Genomic DNA, 21,074 nt, shown 5'->3' with positions numbered 1-21,074 from the left:
ATTAAACAAGTAATATGTCAGACTTGAGCGGGTGTTGCGGATATACAGGGGAGGGGGAGGTTGATTCAGACTGGGGGCATTCTGGAGGGCTCCGTGGAAGAAGAGGTATTTGAGCACAGCCTTGAAGGTCTTCAGTAGTTGGGATAATGAAGGAAAGTGCACTCTAAGGTGTGAAGGCAGCAAGAACAAAAAGTAGGAAGCCTGGAAGTACAGGCTGAGCTAAGTGATGGTCAGAGGGGGTGTTTGCCCACCTGAGCCAAAAGGCTTCCCAGTGTCTGAGGGAACAGAGAAAGGGTGCAGGGGGCCCAAACACAGACCCTCTCTGCCCTTGAGTTATTCTTGTTTGGAGCTTTTTTATGGGAGTTCTCAAGAAAAACAGATGGCTAAGTGAGTGCACTCCAAGTTGACCCTAGATGGAAGGTTCAGCAAAGCGAACACTGCCTCAGTAAGCTTATTATTCTGCTAATACCAAATAGCACAGGCCAAAATTCAAAATTCAGAAATTACAGAAGAGCTGGTTATGAAAGAATATCAACCACAGTCCCACTAGGCAGACAAATCCTTGGTCAACATTTTGGTATTTTCTTCTGGTATTTACTCAGTGCATCGTTTTTTAATCACATAATCCTAATCACCCTATGTAATTTTCAATGTCAGGTTTTTCCCACTTACGATTTTAACATAGGGAGTTTTTTTTTTTTTTCATTTCATTGCGTCTCTAAGTAAACATTTTTAATGACTGCTTAAGTTTATGATTTTATCATGGATGGACCAGAGTTTATTTAACCACAGTCTTATTTTTAAATATTTGTTTCTTTGTCAAATTTTGGACCCTGTAAATAAGGTTTGGGTGAAAATCCTTGAGCATGAAGATTTTGCTGCGTTTTGAATTCTAACTTTGGGACAGAGTCCCAGAAATGGAATTACTGACTCAAGGGTAAAGAACATTTGTTAACACCTTGGCTACACAATACCAAATACCCTTAAAGTGAACTTGGAGCTTGGCGAGGCCGCACTGGGCTGTCTCAGAAAAAGGGAGTAGGTCAGCGTGGGGTAAAGAGCGCGGGCATGAGGGTCAAACATACCTGGGTTGAAATCTATCTCTGCTTCCAACTAACCTTATGCCCTGGAGTCTCAGTTTCCTTGTCTATAAAACAGGATTCTCAAAGATCTTCAGGCACATCTTTTGTGCAAGTGTTTGCTGCCTGAAGGATCTGAAATCTTACTTCTGTCCACAGGTGACCTGGTGTCCCGGGCAATGCATCACCTGCAGCCCCTCAATGCCAAGCACCATGGCAACGGCACACCCCTGCACCAAAAGCAGGGGGCGCTCTACTGGGAGCCTGAGGCCCTGTACACCCTTTGCTATTTCATGCACTGCCCACAGATGGAGTGGGAAAATCCCAACGTGGAACCATCCAAAGTCAACCTCCAGGTAGAAAGGTAAGACTTGCCTTTACCTTGCAAAAGAGAGGAGCTCCCTCCGGCCAACACCGCCTTGCAGTGGCAGAGTGGCTACTGACTTCATGGGGGTGCAAGAGTAAGGGGTTGGTTGGGGAGGGAAGGATGCTGGGATCAGAATTGTCCAGCTCGCAGAAATTCACTGGAGGGGTCCAGATGGGAACCATGTGCCCTGAGGGGGCATCTGAGTGAGACCCTGGGGGCATCTTGGAAATGGGATTTCATAGAGCTTGTCCAGTTTCAGGTAAAATGTGACCTGGGTGAGAAGAGCAGGTCTGCAGATTCTGGAGGGGTGAGGGCCACCGTAGTGCAGGGTGGCTTCCTTGTGAGGGCAGCTTTGGGGATCCTTGCTCCTTGGGTCTTATCTTCATTTCATCCCGGCCGCCCAGGTTCTCCCAGGAGCAGGAGGGTTGGACCATAAATTCCTGTTCCTCCAAAGTGGGCCATGCAGGGAGGCAGGAGACCAGCTTGCTGGGGAAGCAGAGTCCTCACAGGAAAGGAAAAACAGGAGAGAAGCAAGGGAGAGCTTCCTGGAAGAGGAAGCTCCCTCTGACCCAGCTTCTGCTGCTCCTTGGCACCGTTCCTCTGCTTTCCTCTGCCTCGGTCCCCCCATCTGTCAACCAGTGGCTGAATAAGTGGTTCCCAGGTTCCCTTCCATCTGGAAAACACCGGGGTTCTGAGGGTAGTTTCATCCTCTCAGAGTCGGGGCCTCAGAAACCACCCTCAGGGATGCTGGCTCTGTGGTGGAGGTGTCCCCCTTCCTCTGGGGACAGGGCCACAGAGCTCATCTCCCCACAGTGTCTCACCAGTTAGGTCCCTCCTCCACGTGGGCCTCTTTCCTTCAGCTACCATAGTAGTGACCCCTGTTTATCAGAACAGTGGTTAAGACAGCAGGCTCTGGGACCCAGACTTCTGGGTTCAAATCCAGGCCCTTCCAATGCAAAGCCAGGGGGCCTTGGGAAAGGGCCTTAACCTCTCTGTGCCTCAGTTTCTTCATCTGCATTATAAGGGCTACTAAGTGATTCCTTCCTAGGGCTAGCTGAAGATTAGATGAGTTGAATGGTGTAGCACATAGTACATAAATGTTCACTTTTTATTGTTGTGGGTAGTTGCCGCATGTAGCCGAGCAACTCCATTTGAGCTCAGTGCAGTTTTCCTTTCTGTTAAATGTTTCCAAGTTGTTTTGAAATTCTCATTGATGCCTGCTCCTGCCAAGACGGGTTAGGGCTTAATTGGGCTCCTTCACAAAACCACGTCTCTTGGCTTCTGGTTATGGGAAGAAGATGGAGCCTGGGCCAGGCAGAAGTTGCCTTTTTTGTGTGTTTTTTAAGAGTGCCAAATTAGCATTAATATTTCAATCCCATCTGGAGTTGACTTAATCAGGGGATTACTCAAGTCTCCTGCTCTTCAAGCCAAATCATTGGGTACACTGTGCCTATTTTCACGTGCCAAACATGCCCAAGACCAGAGATGGCAAAATACTCATGGCCCCTGGGCAGAAATAACCTCTAAGACTCTGCTTTCCGCGAGCGTCACTCCTGAGAGCTGAGAGAATAGAAACCATTGACCTGTGGGGAGCCTCGGTCTTCAGTCCCCTCCCCCCATCCATTGCCTGTATTATCGTCACATTTTCTCTGACTCACCCCCTTCACATCATCTTCAGTGCCCACCTCTCAGCAGATGACCCACTCTCCTCCAGCTAGACATCGCTGCCTCCGAGCTCCATTCTGGGAAGACCATCTAAGGATTCCAGACTTTCTGGGCACAGTTTTAAAGAGGAGGAGCCGTGATGAGGGCAGAGTAAAGAGAAGATGTCCCAGTATTTGTTGGAGTTGTTTATCTTGGTCTTTCCATTCCCTTTTGGTTCAATTTTCAGGCAACAACATAGAACACAAAACGGAACTTGTCATTTTTGAGTTCTGTTGACTTCGGTCCTCTGGAAAGAGTATGGATTTAGGAATCAGATGGACCTATGACTTTGGGTTCCACCCCTGCTGCTTCTAACTCTGAGACCTTCAACAGGTCATTTCACCTCTTTGAACCTCTATTCCTCAGGGGTAAAATGAGAATAGGACCAGCCTCGTGGGCCTGGCATCAACAATGAATTAGATATTGTAGCTAATACATTCAGTGCCATGCCTGGTACAGGGGGATATCCCCTTCTTCCCACCTCCCATAGCTCATATGCTCTTTTCTCATTGTTGTTCAAAAATACTATCATTGTCCCTGTAGAAGCCGGTATGTGATTCCTTCTATTCAAAATCGACTTCTTCCTGTTCCCTGATGGAATAGGCATCAGTGTTTGGCATCTGAAAACACACATTTCTTTCAGAGAAGAAAAAGCCTGTAACTGTTTCAGTCAAGTGCTTACATCAACTCCTTACCCAAACCTCCATCAGTGAGAAATTTCCGGTAGGAGATAGAACTCGAATTGAGAGTTGCTTTCCTATCTCTTTCTGTCTTTTTCCCCCAGCCCACCATCCAACAACATTTTCTTGATTCTTCATTTCTATTCTGGTGGAGTCAAGTAGGGCCGTGGTGCTTATATGATTCTCTGCAAGTCTAGGAGTTCTTCCAGGAACGGGGGCTGAACATTAGTATGCTTTTGTTCATGTCCATCAGAAAGCCTGAGAAATATCTGTTGACTGAAATACAGATTGTTTTGTGCCTGAAACTATTTCTCCTTGTCAGAAGAGCCTTTCTTGGCTGGAGCAATTGGCATGAGGCCCACATGCACCATTTTACTCTTTCATGTGGGCACAGCTTTAGAGTTGCTGCATTTGCTTTGGGTAGTTTCATTTTTCGCTGTGGGATTTTGAAGAAACTCAGTGCCAGCATGAAATTTCTGTAATTTAAAATTTTCCAGAACCTTGGCTTCTATTTTTTGAGCTTCTGAAATCTTTCCGGTACCTCAGATATTTTTATTTAAAAAAAAAAAACTCAGATAAAATTTTGTAAGATTATGATTAGGATATATTTATTTTCCAAATTATAATGATAAATATAAACACCTTAATTTTGATGGTAGGAGCCACATGAGGCTGCTATCTTTAAATGGAATCATTGCAAACCTATCACAAGATTTTCTTCCCCTCTATCATTACTGGAAATATCAGTGACTCCTAGATGCATTTGGCCATGGATGATTTCAGTAATTTGATGCCACAAAATGAAAAAATAGTAGGATAATAGAAGCATTTTGTTGACCAAGGTAACTGGTAACACATGAGAGGAATAGTGATCAACTTCACCTAGAAGACAAAGCAATTAGGTGGATCTACTCTACCCCAGTCTCCCTGAAAACAAACCAGAATTTATACCTAGGCAGCAGCAGCTCTCAGTCCTTTTGCAAGAAGAGTTATACAAACAGATATGGCGGACTGTCTACTAGGGAAATCTCAACCACAAACAGAAGTATATCATCACCAATCAACTATTAGAGGAAAACTAATGGGAGAAACAAAATAGTCTGAACAAATGGAAGAATTGACACTTGAAGAAATAGAGTTAATAAAGCAAACACAACTGAGGTTAGAATTTAGTGGTACCTAAATACATTTTTCAAGACATTCACCCTACTGCAAGATTACCCCAAATGCATCATTTCTTAATGCTTTTTTATCTGTGGCCTATGTGACAAGTTATTCAAAGTTTAACCTACCAGTGAACATATCCAGGGTTAGGCAAAATTTCTAGCATTTGAGGTATAACTCTTCCCCATTCTTTTCCATTAAGGAATGTATTAGAATCCAAGTGAGTGAATCCTTGATATAGCAGCCCTACTAGTGGGAATGCTTAGTTGTAAAAGTTGAACCTACTATGACTGCTTAAAGCAGGGGAAAAAAAACTCTCTGGGAGGTCCAGTATAGACAGAAGTTACCAAGTCTTTCTTTCCTTCTTCATGAGAATTTCTTTTAAAGATTTTATTTATTTATTTTTAGAGAGAGGGGAAGGGAAGGAGAAAGAGGAAGAGAGAAACACTGATGTGTGAGAGATACATTGATCAATTGTTTCACATAAGACCCTGTCTGGAGACCTGGCCCATAACCAGGCATGTGCACTGACTGGGAATCAAACCAGTGACCTTTCAGTTCACAGGCTGGTGCTCAACACACTGAGCCATACCAGCCAGGACCTTGTGTGACTCTGTTCCTCTGGAAATGTGTTAAAAATTGCAGTTCTTTAAACATTTTTATTTATTTAATTTTAGTTGTTGTTCAGCTGTAGTTGCCCCCATTTTCCCCCCATTACTCTCCTCTGCCCACCCCCCTCACACTTAATCCTCCCCCACCCCGCCCCACAGTCCTTGCCCATGGGTCCTTTATACATGTTCCTTGACTTGCCCTTTCTTCTTCTTTCCCCTGTTATTCACCTTCCCCTCTGGTCACTGTCAGTTTGTTCTTTATTTCCATGTCTCTGGTTCTATTTTGCTCGCTTGTTTGTTGTGTTGATTAGGTTCCACTTATAGGTGAGATCATATGGTATTTGTGTTTCTACTTCCTCATCTTCGTAAGGGCAGTGATCACATCTGACACAAAAGTTCCCCCAAATGTCCAGCCCAGTGCTCATGAGTCCTGGAGAAGTTCAGAGTCAGTGGGTGAATAACAGAGTGACAGGACCATATATTACGCCTCCATATGTGGGATTCTGCAGGCTGGTCTGACATCTCAACCATTGTATAAATGGTTCTAAGGGAGGGGGGCAAATTATGTTGAATTCTCACTAATTCACTTAAGAAACAGAGCTTTAAAACATGATTCATTTGTAACTTGACCATTGCTGCAATCTATTTCATCTGGCAAGGATAAAAACAACTCTAAGCCCAACAATTTCGAACTGTAGGTTACAGCCTATTCATGAGCCATTAACTCAGTGCAGTGCAGAGGCCGGCCAGCTATACCACAGGGCAAATCTGGCCCACTGCCTGTTTTTATAAACTTTTGTTGGAACATAGCCACACTCATTTGTTCACATATTGTTTATGGCTGCTTTTGCACTTTTTGGTTAATTATGATGAAGATCAACTGGCCCACAAAGCTCAAAACACTAGTTGACCCTCTCCAGAAAAATTTGCTAACCTCTGATGTTGTGGGTTGCGACCTGTATTTTTTAAATGAGTTAGAATTGAATTAAAAGATAAAATTAGAGTATTTTATATGAGGTGAAATATGTTTTATGAAACTTTTTTCTTGCATTTATATTAACTGGCATTGATTAACTTACCCAAGGTCATGTGTTAAAGTTGCAAAACTAGTGTTTGAACTCCTGGAGTTAGACCTTGGTCTTTGCTTGTATTCACGAAGCCGTTTTGCTATCTATGGGCTATGGTTTCAAAGAAATGATATAATGTTTGAAAGACTCATCCAGAGTCCCTAAAATTTTTTAAATAATTTTCATGAATGTTTTCAGACATAAAACTAAGACACTTATTAAATAAAAATTGTGACAAGTCCAAAAAAAACAATGAGGAAGAAATTGTGGGTCACCCATAGTCTGTGCATCCAGAGATAAGTACTGGGACCCTATGGGGCATTTCCTTCCCACCTTAGTTTCCTGTGTATATATAACTTTTTGTACATAGTTGGTGTCTATTGTTAAATAATCTGCACAGCATGGTTTTTCAATGGACTGCTATGTTATTTGATGTGGGATTTAATGCCAAGAGAGATCTGGAAATGGTCATGTTGAATGTGCTTTATGTCAAAGATGATAAAACGGAGTCCTGGTTGGATGAGGGGATTTGTCTGGAGTCATAAGCACATGTGCAGTGGATTCTCAAGGCAGCACCTTTGAACTTGTTTTAGCCTCTTCCTGGAATATTGTCTCCCTCCCGCTCCGTCGTCTGACTACCTTTATTGTTTCATCCTTCGAGACTCATTTCAGGCATGACCTCCTCTAAGACCTCAGGATTCACTAACTGTCCAGCGCCTAGCTCAGTGCATAGCACAGAGTAAGGGCTCAATAAACGCTTGCGGAACCACACAGAGCTGGGTCTGATCCTGTGTGTTCCAGCCCAGAAGGCCATGTCGCCAGCGTCAACGCCGGCAGCCCTCAGCTTGGCTCTGGCTCTACTACTCCCTTGCACAAGGCCTCGGTGTCCTCACCTATAAACAAGAAATAATAACCCGACTTTATAAAGTAATTTCAATGACTAGTGCACAAGTTTTGTAAGAGCCACACACAGTCACCAACATGTAGCAGTTCCATAAATGGCAAGGATCCTTATTTACTCCCTTAATGTAGGTTGACCTCCTCTTAGACATAAGAGGCTTTGATTGGCACTTGGTATGTGGCAGGCCCTGCTCTACACCCTGTATGTGTATTAACCAATTCAGTCCTCTCAGTACCGCTCGGGGCAGGTAACAGCCTTGCTTCTCCCCATTTCACTGATGAGGAAACAAGTGCAGTGAGGTTATGCAACTGCACACGTGGCCAGATCTGTGAGTACCAAAAACATCAAATGAACACTGGGTGGCTGTAGATTATGGAGCTGTAGGCTAAGACAATAGAATATCTGCTGTGGGTGGTGGTGGGGGCAGAGGCTGCGAGAGAAGAGAAAGTGAGGTCTTGCTCTGAAGAAGTGTTGGATACAGTAACAAACTAGACGGGAAGGAAAGTTGAGAGACTGGCTGAGACACCACGACTTTCTCCCGCAGGTAGTGAAGAGCCAGGAGAGACTCGGGAAGGGAGGCGAGATGAGAACGGGTCTGGCAAGACATAAGCTCTCCCTTGACAGCTGCATGAGGGGGCCTAAAGGAAGGCAGTGGACATTTGATGAGCACCTACTATGTGCCATGTACTATGGAGGCACTGTATTTACAGAGTCTAATCCTTACACCAACTTGGGAGGTGGACATGCCTTCGTCTACAGATGAGACAATTCTAATTGCTACTTAGTCGGAAAACACTATTTAGAAGTTAAGGAATGTCATAGCCCATTAATTATACCTCTGGATATTTTTTATTCTGGAGCCAGAACACCTCAGTTAATATCTTAGTTCTAACTTTTATTATCTGTGCGACCTTGAACAAGTTACTTAACCATTCTGAGCCTCAATTTTCTTATCTCTAAAATGGGAGATATCATAGAACCTACTTCAGAGGGCTGTTATGAAGCTCTTAGGTATATATAAATATACTATATATATAGTATATATATATATATATATATATATATATATATATATAACTTAAAATGCAGCACACATTGGGCTCTTTATAGAAAATGGCCATTATTAATTATTCTCACTGTCATGGTGCTCATCACGTGGATGTATACTTATAACAGGGTTTCTCAAACATCAATGTGCATTTGAATCCCCTGGGATCTCGTTAAAATGCAGATTCTCTTCTGGGTTGGGGCCTGAGAGGCTTCATTTTTTAAGTTACATAATGGCAAGAAATAAGCTTTTACGGTGACTTTTGTCTCTCTGGTAGAGCTTGGCATACAATAGTTGCCTAATAAATACCCCCCAGGCTTTGGGGGCTGACTGAGCCTTGCAGGGCCTCTGCTCCCCTTACCTCACGAGGTGCCGGGTGCCTCTGCAGTTTGCTACAATGGATGGATTCCAGAGGTCCAATGTGGCCAGTCTGAGGAACTCTCAGGCTTTGGAGCAGCGGCCACAGGAAGATGCTCAGTATGCAAATATAATAATCATCTTTTGCCTAATGAGGTGGCCAAAAATCTCTAGTAGCTCAGGGATAGCAAATTAGCGACAAGCATGCAAGGGAAAAACAAGGCAGGACGTGACAGGCGTCCTCCCCCCGGGGAGAGGCAGCAGGGCAAATCCAGAACCTCGCCAGCCGCAGGGCCGTTCGACATGTCCAGCCTCCAGGGCTTGTCAGACAGCTGAGCCTCAGTTCCCTGGAAGCCTTATCCCAGCCATGGGGCAAAGATTGCTCCTAACTGCAGGTGACAAACTGGGGACTCAAGCCTAAAAACAGCCTCCCTGCTACCATGCGGGCCTAGTCTCATCCGAGGCATGTTCCATACGTGTTCATTTCAATAGCCAGGTCTTCTTCGAATCCTACTTAACTGGCCGCCACAGCAGTCTGGTCTGGTCTAACCGGCTTCTCTGTATTTTATGGGAACAGGAAGGGAATTCTTACCTTTGTAACACAAATACTAAGGAACAATCACTGCACCACCATCCAGTACAGGAATCACTAACCATGAGAGGCGGTTTAAATTTAAATGAATTAAAACTCAATACAACTAGAGCTTGGTTTCCCAGTACCACGAGCGCCCTTTCAAATGCCCAGTAGCAACGTGTGGCCGGTGGTTGCCGTGTTGGACCGTGCAGACACAGGGTACCTCCGACATCACAGACACTTTTGTGGGACAGCGCCCAAATGCCCCCATGGTCTCCACCATCTAGCAACTGCAGCATGGCCCCTGCCCCACGGGGAGCCCTGTCTGCATCCAGACCAGAGGAGTTCGGTGGTGCCCGGGTGCCACTCCCAATCAGATATGTTGAGAATATCCTTGCTGAGTTGAAAGTGTGTGGAAGAAAAATCTGTCCTGTGGGTGATGATGGGCCTTTGTTCCTTCAGCGGTGGGGTTAGGGTGAAGGTTTGGACAAAAAGAGACACATAAGCAAAACGCAAATGCCTGCTCATCCTTCCCGACTCAGCGGGCTCCCCACTTCTGCTGGGAAATCTGTGTGCACCCCCTGCCCCCATTCTCCACGAAGCCCTCTGAATAATTCTAACAACACACGTGGCACCACATGCCAGACCGTGTGACAAGTGCTTTTCCAGGTAACCCCACTTCACGGTCACCCTCTGAGATGCTGTCATTTTGCCTGTTTGACAGTAGGAGAGTAAGGCTTAGAGAAGTTCAAGGACATGCCCAAGGTCACACAGCCAAGCTAGTTAAGGGGCTGGGCTGTGCCCAGGCACCGTGATCCCAGAGTCTTTGTCATCTGTGTCCCATGTGGCCCCAGTCTGTCATCATTTGCTTCCATGTCTGTCTCCGCTGCCAGACTTGGAGCTCCCTCACAGGCAGGACTGGGCTTTGATCATCGACTGCTCTCCGTGGCGGCCAGCCCGGGCCTGGCGCGGAGTGGGTGGGGGTGCAAAGAGCAGTCTGAGTGCGTGGCCCGCAGGAGGAGGGAGCTGGAAACAGTGTAGGGCCAGTTAGAAGGCTTCAGCAAGAGTCCCAAAGGCTCTTTGGACAGGCGCATGGCCTGACCAAATGCCATCCTGTGTCCCCCAGTGAGAGATGCCACCAGCTGGCCCCTTCCTTTGCTGAATGGTCCTGAGGAAATCTACATGGTCTTCCCTGGATTTCCAGTCCTTTCTCCTTTGCCTGGGACTGGCAGCCCTTTAAATGCCCTGTGCCTGACACCTCGAGCATTGTATTTGAATGTTCCAAACATGCAGGGGGAGAAAACTGTAAAGAACATTAGCAAAAATCAGCCCTTGAAAGTGCCCAATGCCAGCTGAGGGCTGGGAACCCGAGGCCCTGGGAACAAAAAGGCCCCCGAAGGAGGGAAGGAGCAAAGGAGCTCTCGCCCTCCTAGCTCAGCCCACTCCCGAACTACAACCCCAGGCCGAATTTCTGCTCTTTTCTCTCCTTTCAGAAACAGTCTATTGACAGCTGCCAGCACAGAGCTGGGTTTCACATGTTATGGAAAACAGCCCAGGCAGTAGATCTGATCATTCGCCCAGTAGACAGAATCTGAATTGATTTTTCATTCTTCCAGGTCTGGCTTCCCCAGTGAAGCCTGTGTGTGTCTCATGGGGCCTGGCCTGCAGGGTTCCTAGGTTTGTATTGATTTAATCATGTTCTCCCCCATTTCCACGTTGGTCTCCTTATGGACGGCTGACAATACATGTGGGTGCTGTAAATTCCAATTTTCATATTTTCATATATTTACTGAAAAGTTATAGGTCCTCATTTTTTTTAATTATGGAAAGTACAAAGAAACTATAAGAAAGAAAATTTAAATTGTCTACAGTTCAGCTACCCAGAGGTAGCCAAAATGATTACTTGACATATTTCCTTGTCTTTTAATTTTTAATATACAGATAATGAGGTTTTTTTAAATTAGTTGTACTGGAGAATTTTTTACATATAAAAAATTCTAGGTCTTTTAAAATTTCATTTAGTATGAGCATTTTGCTACAAAACATTCATAAGCATCACTTTTTAATGCCTTCAAAATACCCCATCTTGTGGATGCACCATGATTTGCCTGACAGTTCCCAGTGTACTGATCATTTGGGTTGTTTCCAATCGTGAAATGCTGTTCTTTTAAAACGGTCCACAGTAGCCTGACAAAAACACAACATAGAAGGAACGGATGTGAAAAGGGCGGTCTGTCTGGAGGGGAGCAGCTGAGGGTGTGTTTCACGAGGCCTCTGATGGCTGACGTGAGTGAGAAATTGCAGGAGAGCCCTGGGAGGCCGGCTCACCCAGCCCCACCTCCAGCCATTGCCTTTTCCAGAAAGAAATGTTCTGTGGGCAACGTCAGGAGGAGTGGCACCCTCCTGGCCCGAAAGGTCTCCAGCCGTGGTCATTATCAAAGTCTCTTGTAGCAAGCACTTTGTGGTTTCCAGAGATCTTCCACACATACAGTCTCCCCGGATTCTGGAATCGGGAAGACCAGCCAGGGTTGCTTTTCACGACTTAAGAGACTGACTCTAGAAAAGTCTTGAGATTTTCCCAAAGCCGGGCAGTGAGCAGCCAAATTGAAACCAGAGGGCCGTTCTAGGGACCTCTGGGCATCCCCACCCTCCTTCCTGTATTGCTTCTGGAACAGAGAAGCGTCATTACACACCATCAGAAAGCTGGTTTTGAGCTTGTGCTGTGGATGAAGTTCATTGCCTAGGTTCTAGTCCACATGTATAGATTAGGAAGTCTCCAAGGTTCCAGCAATCATTTGTTTGGTTGCTGGTCATATTTGTGTATAATTCTGGATTTAAAATTGTCGCTCTGTTTGTGTTTTCCCCGGGTATAAGAAACATTGCCCATGGAGGCTTCCCGGGTTCTTTCAAACACGTATGTGCGTCCGTTGAGATTCAGCCAGTCAGGTTCGGGCTCACCCAGGAATGTAGGCGAAACAAATGTGTGTGTATTTTTCCCAAGCTACCATACTCACTGGAAAGTTCAAGTCCCTCAGCAGCATTTGTGACAGCGTCCTCTGTGCGTTCCTACACCAAATCCCACCCCTCCCAGGTCCTGCGGCTGCAGAGTGTGGAAAGAACACTTTTGCGAAGAAAAATGACACCAGTGACTAGACAAAACCAAAGACCAACTCGTTGAAAGGACTCACACTGACTGCAGTCTGCAGCCTCCGAATTCCTTCCCTGGAGGCCCTGTCACTCTGCGGAGCCCAGAGCACTTGAGCAGAACATCTCACAGGCCTGGTCCCGGTTGGCCTGGCACTATGGTGATCGGTCTTTCCCTCTCAGGGGACCACTTTGTGTTCCAATCCACCAATCAAAAGTTATGATCAAATAAATGCATATGCAAGGATAAGTAAGAACAGTCAAACAGACTTATTGCAACAGACGCTGCCCTGGGAACCTAGAAATGTGTGGCTGCACTAAATTATCTTGCTGGATACAACACCAGACCTAGGTTTTAAATCCCTGTGTCCTCCACCAAACTCAGGACACACCCTGGCTCCGAGGAGATAATCAATGAACAGGGAACAAGCTATGTGATCCAGCTGTTCTATAAATGGCCCTCCCTGTCCATTCATTTATTACTTGATCAAGTTCATCTGCCAGAGTGTCTCCCATTCATAGATCCCTTCAGCTACTCCACATAGAGCTCCTTGAACTTGCTCTGTATTTCCTCATCTCATTTTCTCTGGCTGAGTTCTTCTGAGCCCTTCTCTCTCTATGTTCTAGCTTAGGACAGTGTTTCCCAACACACTCCCACCCTCTTAGACTGCAGCTAATTTTGATTCATTCTCTCATAGGACTTCCTGCGTTCCTTTACCATAAAGCTTTTCAAATAGCTTCTCTTCTCATGGTTTCACATTAGGCCATGAGTTCATTGAGGGCTGAGACTGTTGCAATTTCACCAATTGTAGAAGCTGGTACCTAGCAGATACTCATTTCTTCATTCATGCATTCAACAAATATTTATACAACATCTGCCTTCTGCCAGGCAAAATACCTGTCTTCGTGGAGCTTAAATTCTACTAGGGGAAACCAACAAAGACTAATGCACAAATAATAAACCATCAGGTGAAGATAAGTGACATAAAGAGAGCTAAGACTGGGTACTCTAACCAGGCGAGAGGTGCTATTTTTGCTCAGGTGGTTAGAGAAGGTTTCCCTAAGGAGAAAGCATTTAAGTAGAGACCTAAAGGAAATGAGGCAGGAGGCCATGTGGATATACATCTGAGGAAAGATCTTGCCAGGCAGAAAGAACAGTAAGTGCAAAGGCCCTGGAAAGGAGGCATTTCGGGCCATGCAAGGAACAGAAAGGAGGCCAGTGAGGCTGCAACCGAACGAGTGAGCGTGTTAGATGAAGGAGAGAAGTCCAAGGTGGGCAGGGTCCGACCTAGCAGAGCCTTTTGGGCCTGTGGACAAGCTTGGTTTGTAGTCTATGTGAAAGGATTGGCAAGAAAAACTAGAATCAGGAAATAATTGTGAAAAATAATACAATGGTTCTGTCCTGGTTCTATGTGTGGTGAGAAACTCAATAAATGTTTGTTAAACTGAATTATTTGAATTGAACTGAACCGGATTGGGTTTCACTGATCTGAACAGAACCAGGTCTCATCTCAATACAGACTGCATGCAGTTTTTGAACCCCACACCATATCCTGTATCCGGCCTTATCACCTCCTAACAGAAAAGCACTATAAACAGTTTTTATTTAGCATTTTTAAACTGTGTTAGTATGTGAATGTGCCTGTTCTGGAATTGGACAGCCTCGTATGTTCCAAAAGCCAGTAGCCAGTGATCCTTTCGCCAGCCTCTCCCACTTGTACCGGTTTCGTTGTGGTGGTAAATAGGATACCCAAAGTCTACAGCAGTGTGGCCTGCCTGGCTGCCCATCATTTCTGTTTCATGTCTGACTTTCCCAGGGTCTGAAGTCTCTGGAGGGTCACTGGGATTCATTCTGGGTCTTGGCCAGGGTCCTGGACCTAACTTTTAACATAGCTTTTACCCAAGCCTGGTTCTCATTGAATCTTAGCCATGTGTAATTCCTACCCTTTATACAACTGAAATACACCACATTTAGCTATTTTTATCATTTTTGCCTAGTTTTGATACAGTTGTTCTAGTGAACCAGCACCACAGTAAAGTGGGAAACCCATCAGAATTTTGGCAAATCCACAAGATTCAATCACACATTCATTGATGCACTTAACAAATGTTCATTCACTCAAAGCATCTCTTTGTCGGAAACTTGGAACCTGTTTTATTTTATTTTATTTTTTGAGATACAACTGACATGTAACATTATGTTACAGACATATGACAGTGGTTCAGTTATTTGTGTACACTGTGAAATGACCGTAGCAGTGAATCTAGCTGACCCCCATCACCTCACATAGCTACAGCAATGTTTTTGTCTTGTGATGAGATCATTTAGGATCCACTCTCCTCGCCACTTCCAAACACACAACACAGCACCGTTCATTCCGCACTCACCATGCTGCGCTCCACATTCCTGCATTCACATGAAGAATGTTGATTCACACCTGTGACGTGCCAGGCACACGGCTAAGTGCTGGGGACACAGCAGAACACAGGGGAAGCCCCCACCCTCGTGAAGCTGACAGTCCAGTGGAGGAGACAGGACAATTCAGGACACTGATGGAAAATATCGCCTTGAGTCACAACAAGGGCGACCGTGTGCAAGTTCAGGCGATCCGAAGATGAATAATCCATGCCCCCACGGTGTTGTTGGGGTGGCGGTAGAGACATAAATTATAACAACACTATGTAAATGGTATTGTGGAATTCTATACACAATGCTCTGTGGGTAGAGGGGAACACATAGCTAACTCTGCTGTGGGTATGTGGGGAGGGGGGCTCTTGGGAAATGTTTCCCAGAGGACGTGACATCTGATCAGTCCCTAAAAATAAGTAGAACTTAACTGGGTGGCGAGGGGAGAGAATGGGAACAGCAGCAGGAGCAAAGGCAGGGGGAAGTGAGCAAACACCTGTGTTCCAGAAGGGGCCGGGTGTTGGGTGGGGCTGGAGCCCAGGGGTGCTGCACACCCGTGGGGTGCCTGTGAGAATGAAGATGTGGGTGGAGGCCTGTTCGTAAATGGCCAGGCCAAGGGATTTACATCAGATAACCTGATTTGCATGCTAACTCATTCACCCTGGCAGCAATGTGAAAGGATTGGCAAGAAAAACGAGAATCAGGAAATAATTGTGAAAAACAATACAATGGTTCTGTCCTACAAAGAGCCTGATAAAGTGGCCAGTCCATTAAATCTGGAGTGTTGGGGGGACTCTACAAGTCATCTAGTCCAACCACCCATTGGATGTTTGAAGCTCTTTCTTAACGTCCTCCCCAAGGGACCATCCAAGGCACCAGCCCTTGAAGCTTCCTTCCCATCCCAGCGTCAGCGAGCCAAGGCTCCTCTTACCCCTTCTTTGGCTCCTTGGTGCTTGCAGAACCAGTCCAGTTTCTAATTCAAATGCAACTTTGCACGTTTAAAAACAGCTGCAACTTACTGAGTACCTCTGTGTGCCAGGCAAGCCTACAGGGTACATATTCCCCCATTTCCAGATTGGAACCTTGCGCTCATTGGCCAAGTGACCTGATGAGCTCTGCTCACTGACCCATTTAACTGGCAGCAGCAGGATGAAAGCCCAAAACCATCTGCATCCAGAGCCTGCCCTCTTGGAAATAGCTGTCACTTTAAACTTGGCAAACATTTATTTAGCACCTACTCTTATGACACCCTCTGTCCTGGGTATCACAGAAGTGGGTAACCCAAGATGAGTAAGCATAGTTCATACGCTCCATCCTGGTGTCTAGACGGTGAAATCAACACCCAAGCATTGTGATAATGTGTGCTTGGCTTTGGCTGGCAGCCTGGATATTCCAGGAGAGGAAAGTGATTTATGTTTGGCTCATTGCATGAACCTGGTTCCTGCTGGTAGCACTGGGTCAAGCCCAATGCCAGAGCCACCCTACAGAGTCCCTGCCTTGGGAAAGATCTGTATCCCTCCCTGCAGGATTCAAGAGAGGGGTGGACCTGGAAGGGTGGAAGGTGGGAGATCGCTGTGTGTAATCAGATTTGAGTAAAGCAAAGCTTCAACTTGGACACATCCCAGGGCTGAGCAGAGAGAAATACAGCAAGACTGAAAGGCTGCAAAGCTGGAAGCAAAATGAGAACAGGTGTAAGGAAACGGTTGGGCAAAGCCACCAGAGTCCAGCCTGCGCATGGAGCATGTGTGCAGGAGCTCCCCCTTCAGGCAGCTTGTGGTACTGCTACCGTTGTGGCTGGGGGACTGAAAGGAAAAATGGACAAGCCTTGACAAGATGAGGTTTCTGTTAGCAGGTTTACCTTCCTAGTTGTGTATTTCTTAATCTGATGTTTAAATCAGTAACAACCTAAATTAAATGTGTTAGATGCCTGATATACATGAAGATGCCTAAATGTAAATCTTCCATATATTTGCACTTCTATACCTATTACCTCATTTATCTTCTCAATGGCCCTGTGCAAAAGGGCCAATGAGCCCTCACTCTCTAGGTGACAGAGAGACCTAAGGGTGAGGTGATATCTTTGCCTCATCCACTTGCCATGCACCCAGCTTTCATTCAGAATAAGCACCCAGACAGACTCTTGCCAAACCTGGACCCCCACCCCACCTGTCTGTCCGATTCTGGACATCCCTCCATCTCGGAGACATGCTGCTCCTGCCCTGTGTGGGCTCCCTTCCTAGGGGGAGATTTGCTTCGGTCCCTCTAGGTAGTAAGTATTCTGCATACCCTGGAGCTGGCCCCAGAACTCAGGCCTTCCCCAGCTGATCTGGACAGAGAGGCGGCAAGAACTCTGCTGAGAGGACTGGACGGATTGTGGTAGGTTGGTGGGGGACGTACCCTGTCCCCTTTCCACCGCACCAGATAATCAGCCCTGAACATCTTGCATGTGTAGATGGAGGGGGTCACCCTGGAGTACTGACCTGTACGAGGGTCCTTTCCTAGATAGCACCGAAGTCCAGCTTAAAAAGTAGCCCTTTTGGCTTTCCTTTTATTAAAATTGCACGCAGGCTTCCTTTATGGTTTCTGTTTTGTCTCTCTTTCAGATTTAGCAAAATGTAAAGTTGGGAACATTTTTTCTGAGAAGTGAATCTGCTAAGTGGCCAAATGGTTGTTTAGTGTAGGCACCAAAACTGCCCCCTGACCCCCGCCCTAGTCTCTTCCTGGATTTTTAAGGCTGTCTGGGGATTTCTCTTTTCTTCCTTCCATTCTCTGTGTTCTTTTTTATTTTTTTACTGGGAAGGTGTATCCTGTTTTTAACTCCTATCTTTTCAAAGGACATGAGCCCCAATCTACATGGTGACGGTTTCTTTTTTGTTTTATTATCCCCATTAGACCTGGGCTTTTCTGACACATATGATGTTTATCTATTCATCACATATGTCCAATCTAATTCTGAGATGAATTAGATCTAGTCTCAGTATGAGTTAGATATAAGAAAACAAAAAAACAAGAATAACAATGCAGAAACTTGTCATTAACACTAAGACCGCTGTACCAGAAAATCTCACTTCAGGTTTGTTCTTGGATTTGAGTGCAAAATTTAGCTCTGAGTTGCCTAGCCAATGCAAAAAGGGAAACATGCATTGTAAAGCTCTCACTATCAAATTTAATCCCCCCACACATACACATGACACATATTTTTCTCCAAAAAAGTGCTCACAAAAGGGTCTTTTCTGACTTTAGCAAGTTGAGTCCAGCGCTGATCATCTTCGACCTTTCTGAAGAGCTGAATCACCTGGGGAACTTTTAAAAACAAGAACCAAGTCTAGGGTTCTGTGTGGGAAAATCACTGAGCTGTGCTCAGAGCAGACAGGGTCCTTCGGGTCACGTGGTCACACCTGTAAACAATAGTGTTCATTATATAAATGTGCCCTGGGGGGAGGGGGAGGGGCATAGGACTCACTACTTTTCCTTCTTAAATTGATCTCAGAGTTCACATAACCCAGCCTGCTCACTTCGAAGATGAATAACTGAAGCTTCTCAGTGTTCAGTGACTCACTCTGTGTCACACTGGTCTTTGGGGAAGTGACATAAGAATGACTAAGCACATGAACTTTGGGTTCTGGCAGACTTGGGACACACCCCCAGCTCTGCCCCAACAGCGAGAGGAGGATACGTAAGTTACTGAATCTTGCTAAGTCTCAGTTTGCTCGCCTATAATATAAGGGTGATAAAAAATACCTCCCAAGGATTATTTTTATAATTAGATGAACGTATTATTTCATATAAAGCTTCTGCAGACTCTGGAACATTGTAAGCACTCAAGAAATGGCGGATGCTCTAAAGTCCTGAAATTATGGTGATGCTGACCTCAGAATAATGCAAAAACGAGGTAAAAACTCAGGTGGCCTAATATCTACTGTAGCCCCCTTGTCATCCCCATTCCACCAGGATTCTTGTCTGAAGTTACACTGACCAGAAGGACATCCTTTAGAACCATACTGTGAGACAGGGTAGCTGCTAACCACCTGTGGCTATGTAAAGCTAAATAAATTTAAATTAAATAGAATTGGATTTTAGCCACTCAGTTGCATTATCCACATTCTAAGTGCTCAATAGCCATAAGTGGCCTGTGGCTGTCCCACTGGACGGCGCAGACTGAGAACACTTCCTTCATATCAGGGAGAGCTATTGGAGCTGCCTTCGTGGCTTTTGTTCACCTAACTTCCTTACAACAGTATGTTCGTTATTATTTCAAAACTTTATGCTCTCACTTGAAGCTAGAAGAAAAAGTGCTCTGGTCTCTTAACTTTCCTGGCAAGTACGCTTGAGTCCCACAAAGCCTCGATGACACATAGTCCCGCAGCTAGTGAGCAGCAGAGCCTCCTGTGAAACACACTTCTGACTCAGAGCGTGAGTCATTCTAAGGTAGCCCCAGGAGCCTGGGTAATCAGCTAGCTTAAGTCAGTGTTTTGGTAAGTAGGGTTCTGATTGACCAGGGCTGGAGCATGTATTTAATCTACACTGTCATACTGCCCAATACAGGGTAATGTGAGTTTAAAGGATTGATTACAAGAGAACTAGAGTATCATTTTCTCAAAGCCACAGGCCAGTGGCAGAGATAGCCAGGAAAGCATGGGGAAGCTCCAGACCACACTTAGCCTCTCCCTTTCATTCCTTTTATTTGTGTAGATGAAAATGATTCTGTGTGGTATTTTAAAATTGACCTGTTCGTGGAATATTATTCAGCCATGAAAAAGAAGGAAACCCTGCCATTTGCAGCAGCATTGATGAACCCAAGGGCATCATGCTAAGGGAATCAGTCAGACAGAGAAAGACAAGTACTGTGTGATCCCTCTTATACACGGCATCTAAGAGCTGAACTCAAAGGAACAGAAAGTAGGATGGTGGTTACCAGGGGCTGGGGTAGAAGAATGGGGAGATGTTGACCAAAGTGTAAAACCCCAGCTATAAGAAGCGTTAAGTTCTGGAGATCTAGTGTACAGCATGGTCACCCATTTAACCACACTGTGTTGTACACTTGGAAGTTGCTAAGAAAGGAGATCCCCACTGAAAGGAAATGGTAATTATGTGAGGTCATGGAGGTGTTAACTAGCCCTACTGTGGTAATTCATTCACAATATATCCAAGTAGGTTCGTCACATCATCAATTTACACTCACACAATGTTGTATGTCCATTATTATCTCAGTAATCCTGGGGCGGAAATGGCTAAAATAAAATGCAATTGATCTGCTAGTTTTAAATTTAAGGCATTTCCTTGTGAGAGGACTCTTGCAAGGACAAAGACTTTGAGATATATTTCTGACTTCTAGGGCATCTGTATTGTTATTTTTATTCGTTGGGTTAATGACAATGCGCTCAAAGCCATTGCCAGTAAATATTCACAAGGTTGATGAGCAAACTCAACTTCCTTTGACATAAGTTATGTCTATAAATGAACAAATAAGTAATTGTAACAAATATTATAATAAATGTAGTTTCACGGGACTGAATATATTCTCAGGGTTCCAAGGTTGCAGTCTTTAGAAGATAACAATTAAGAGGAAAGGTTTTTGTCTTTTTGTTGTGGTGAAACAGAAAGAAACTCAAATTCATGAGTTTTAGTGACACAATAAAGGGAAAAGAGAGATTTAACTTAAATGTCATGGAAACTAATAACAGTGTCACGTAGACTTTGGTTTGACTGTGAGTGGCAGGAAACCCAAATAGCAAGTATTTAAACAAGAGAGAAGTTTATTTCTCATGTAAACAGACTCTGGGAGTAAGAACCCAGAGCAAGTGCGGCCATGTAAGCGATCATCAGAAATCCAGAAATTTCTCTGCCATCTCATCACCATGTGCCTTCCCCCTCATGGTCCAGTTTGGCTGCTGGAGCACCCGCCCTGGTGTCTGCATCCTTGCGAGCAGAATGGAAGAAGACCAGAGATAGTTGGGCCACCTTCTCTGAG

The 21,074-nt window shown here is 45.1% G+C and overlaps 1 protein-coding gene across 3 annotated transcripts in view; it reads left to right on the top strand.

Moving 5' to 3' along the window:
- The window catches only part of ABTB3 (ankyrin repeat and BTB domain containing 3), a 265,773-nt gene that overhangs the window by 165,786 nt on the left and 78,913 nt on the right, over positions 1-21,074 (top strand). For all 3 annotated transcript variants that reach the window (XM_037160398.2, XM_037160400.2, XM_037160396.2), the window contains exon 3: positions 1,239-1,443. In XM_037160398.2, coding sequence (XP_037016293.2) covers positions 1,239-1,443 — 205 coding nt within the window. The remainder of the gene's footprint in view (positions 1-1,238; positions 1,444-21,074) is intronic.

This window comes from Artibeus jamaicensis, unplaced genomic scaffold, assembly GCF_021234435.1.
Source record: "Artibeus jamaicensis isolate MK-2021 breed Jamaican fruit bat unplaced genomic scaffold, CSHL_Jam_final contig_233, whole genome shotgun sequence".
NCBI lineage: Eukaryota > Metazoa > Chordata > Mammalia > Chiroptera > Phyllostomidae > Artibeus > Artibeus jamaicensis.
The sequence above is the reverse complement of the archived record's forward strand: the minus strand, read 5'-3'. Positions and strand labels throughout refer to the sequence as shown.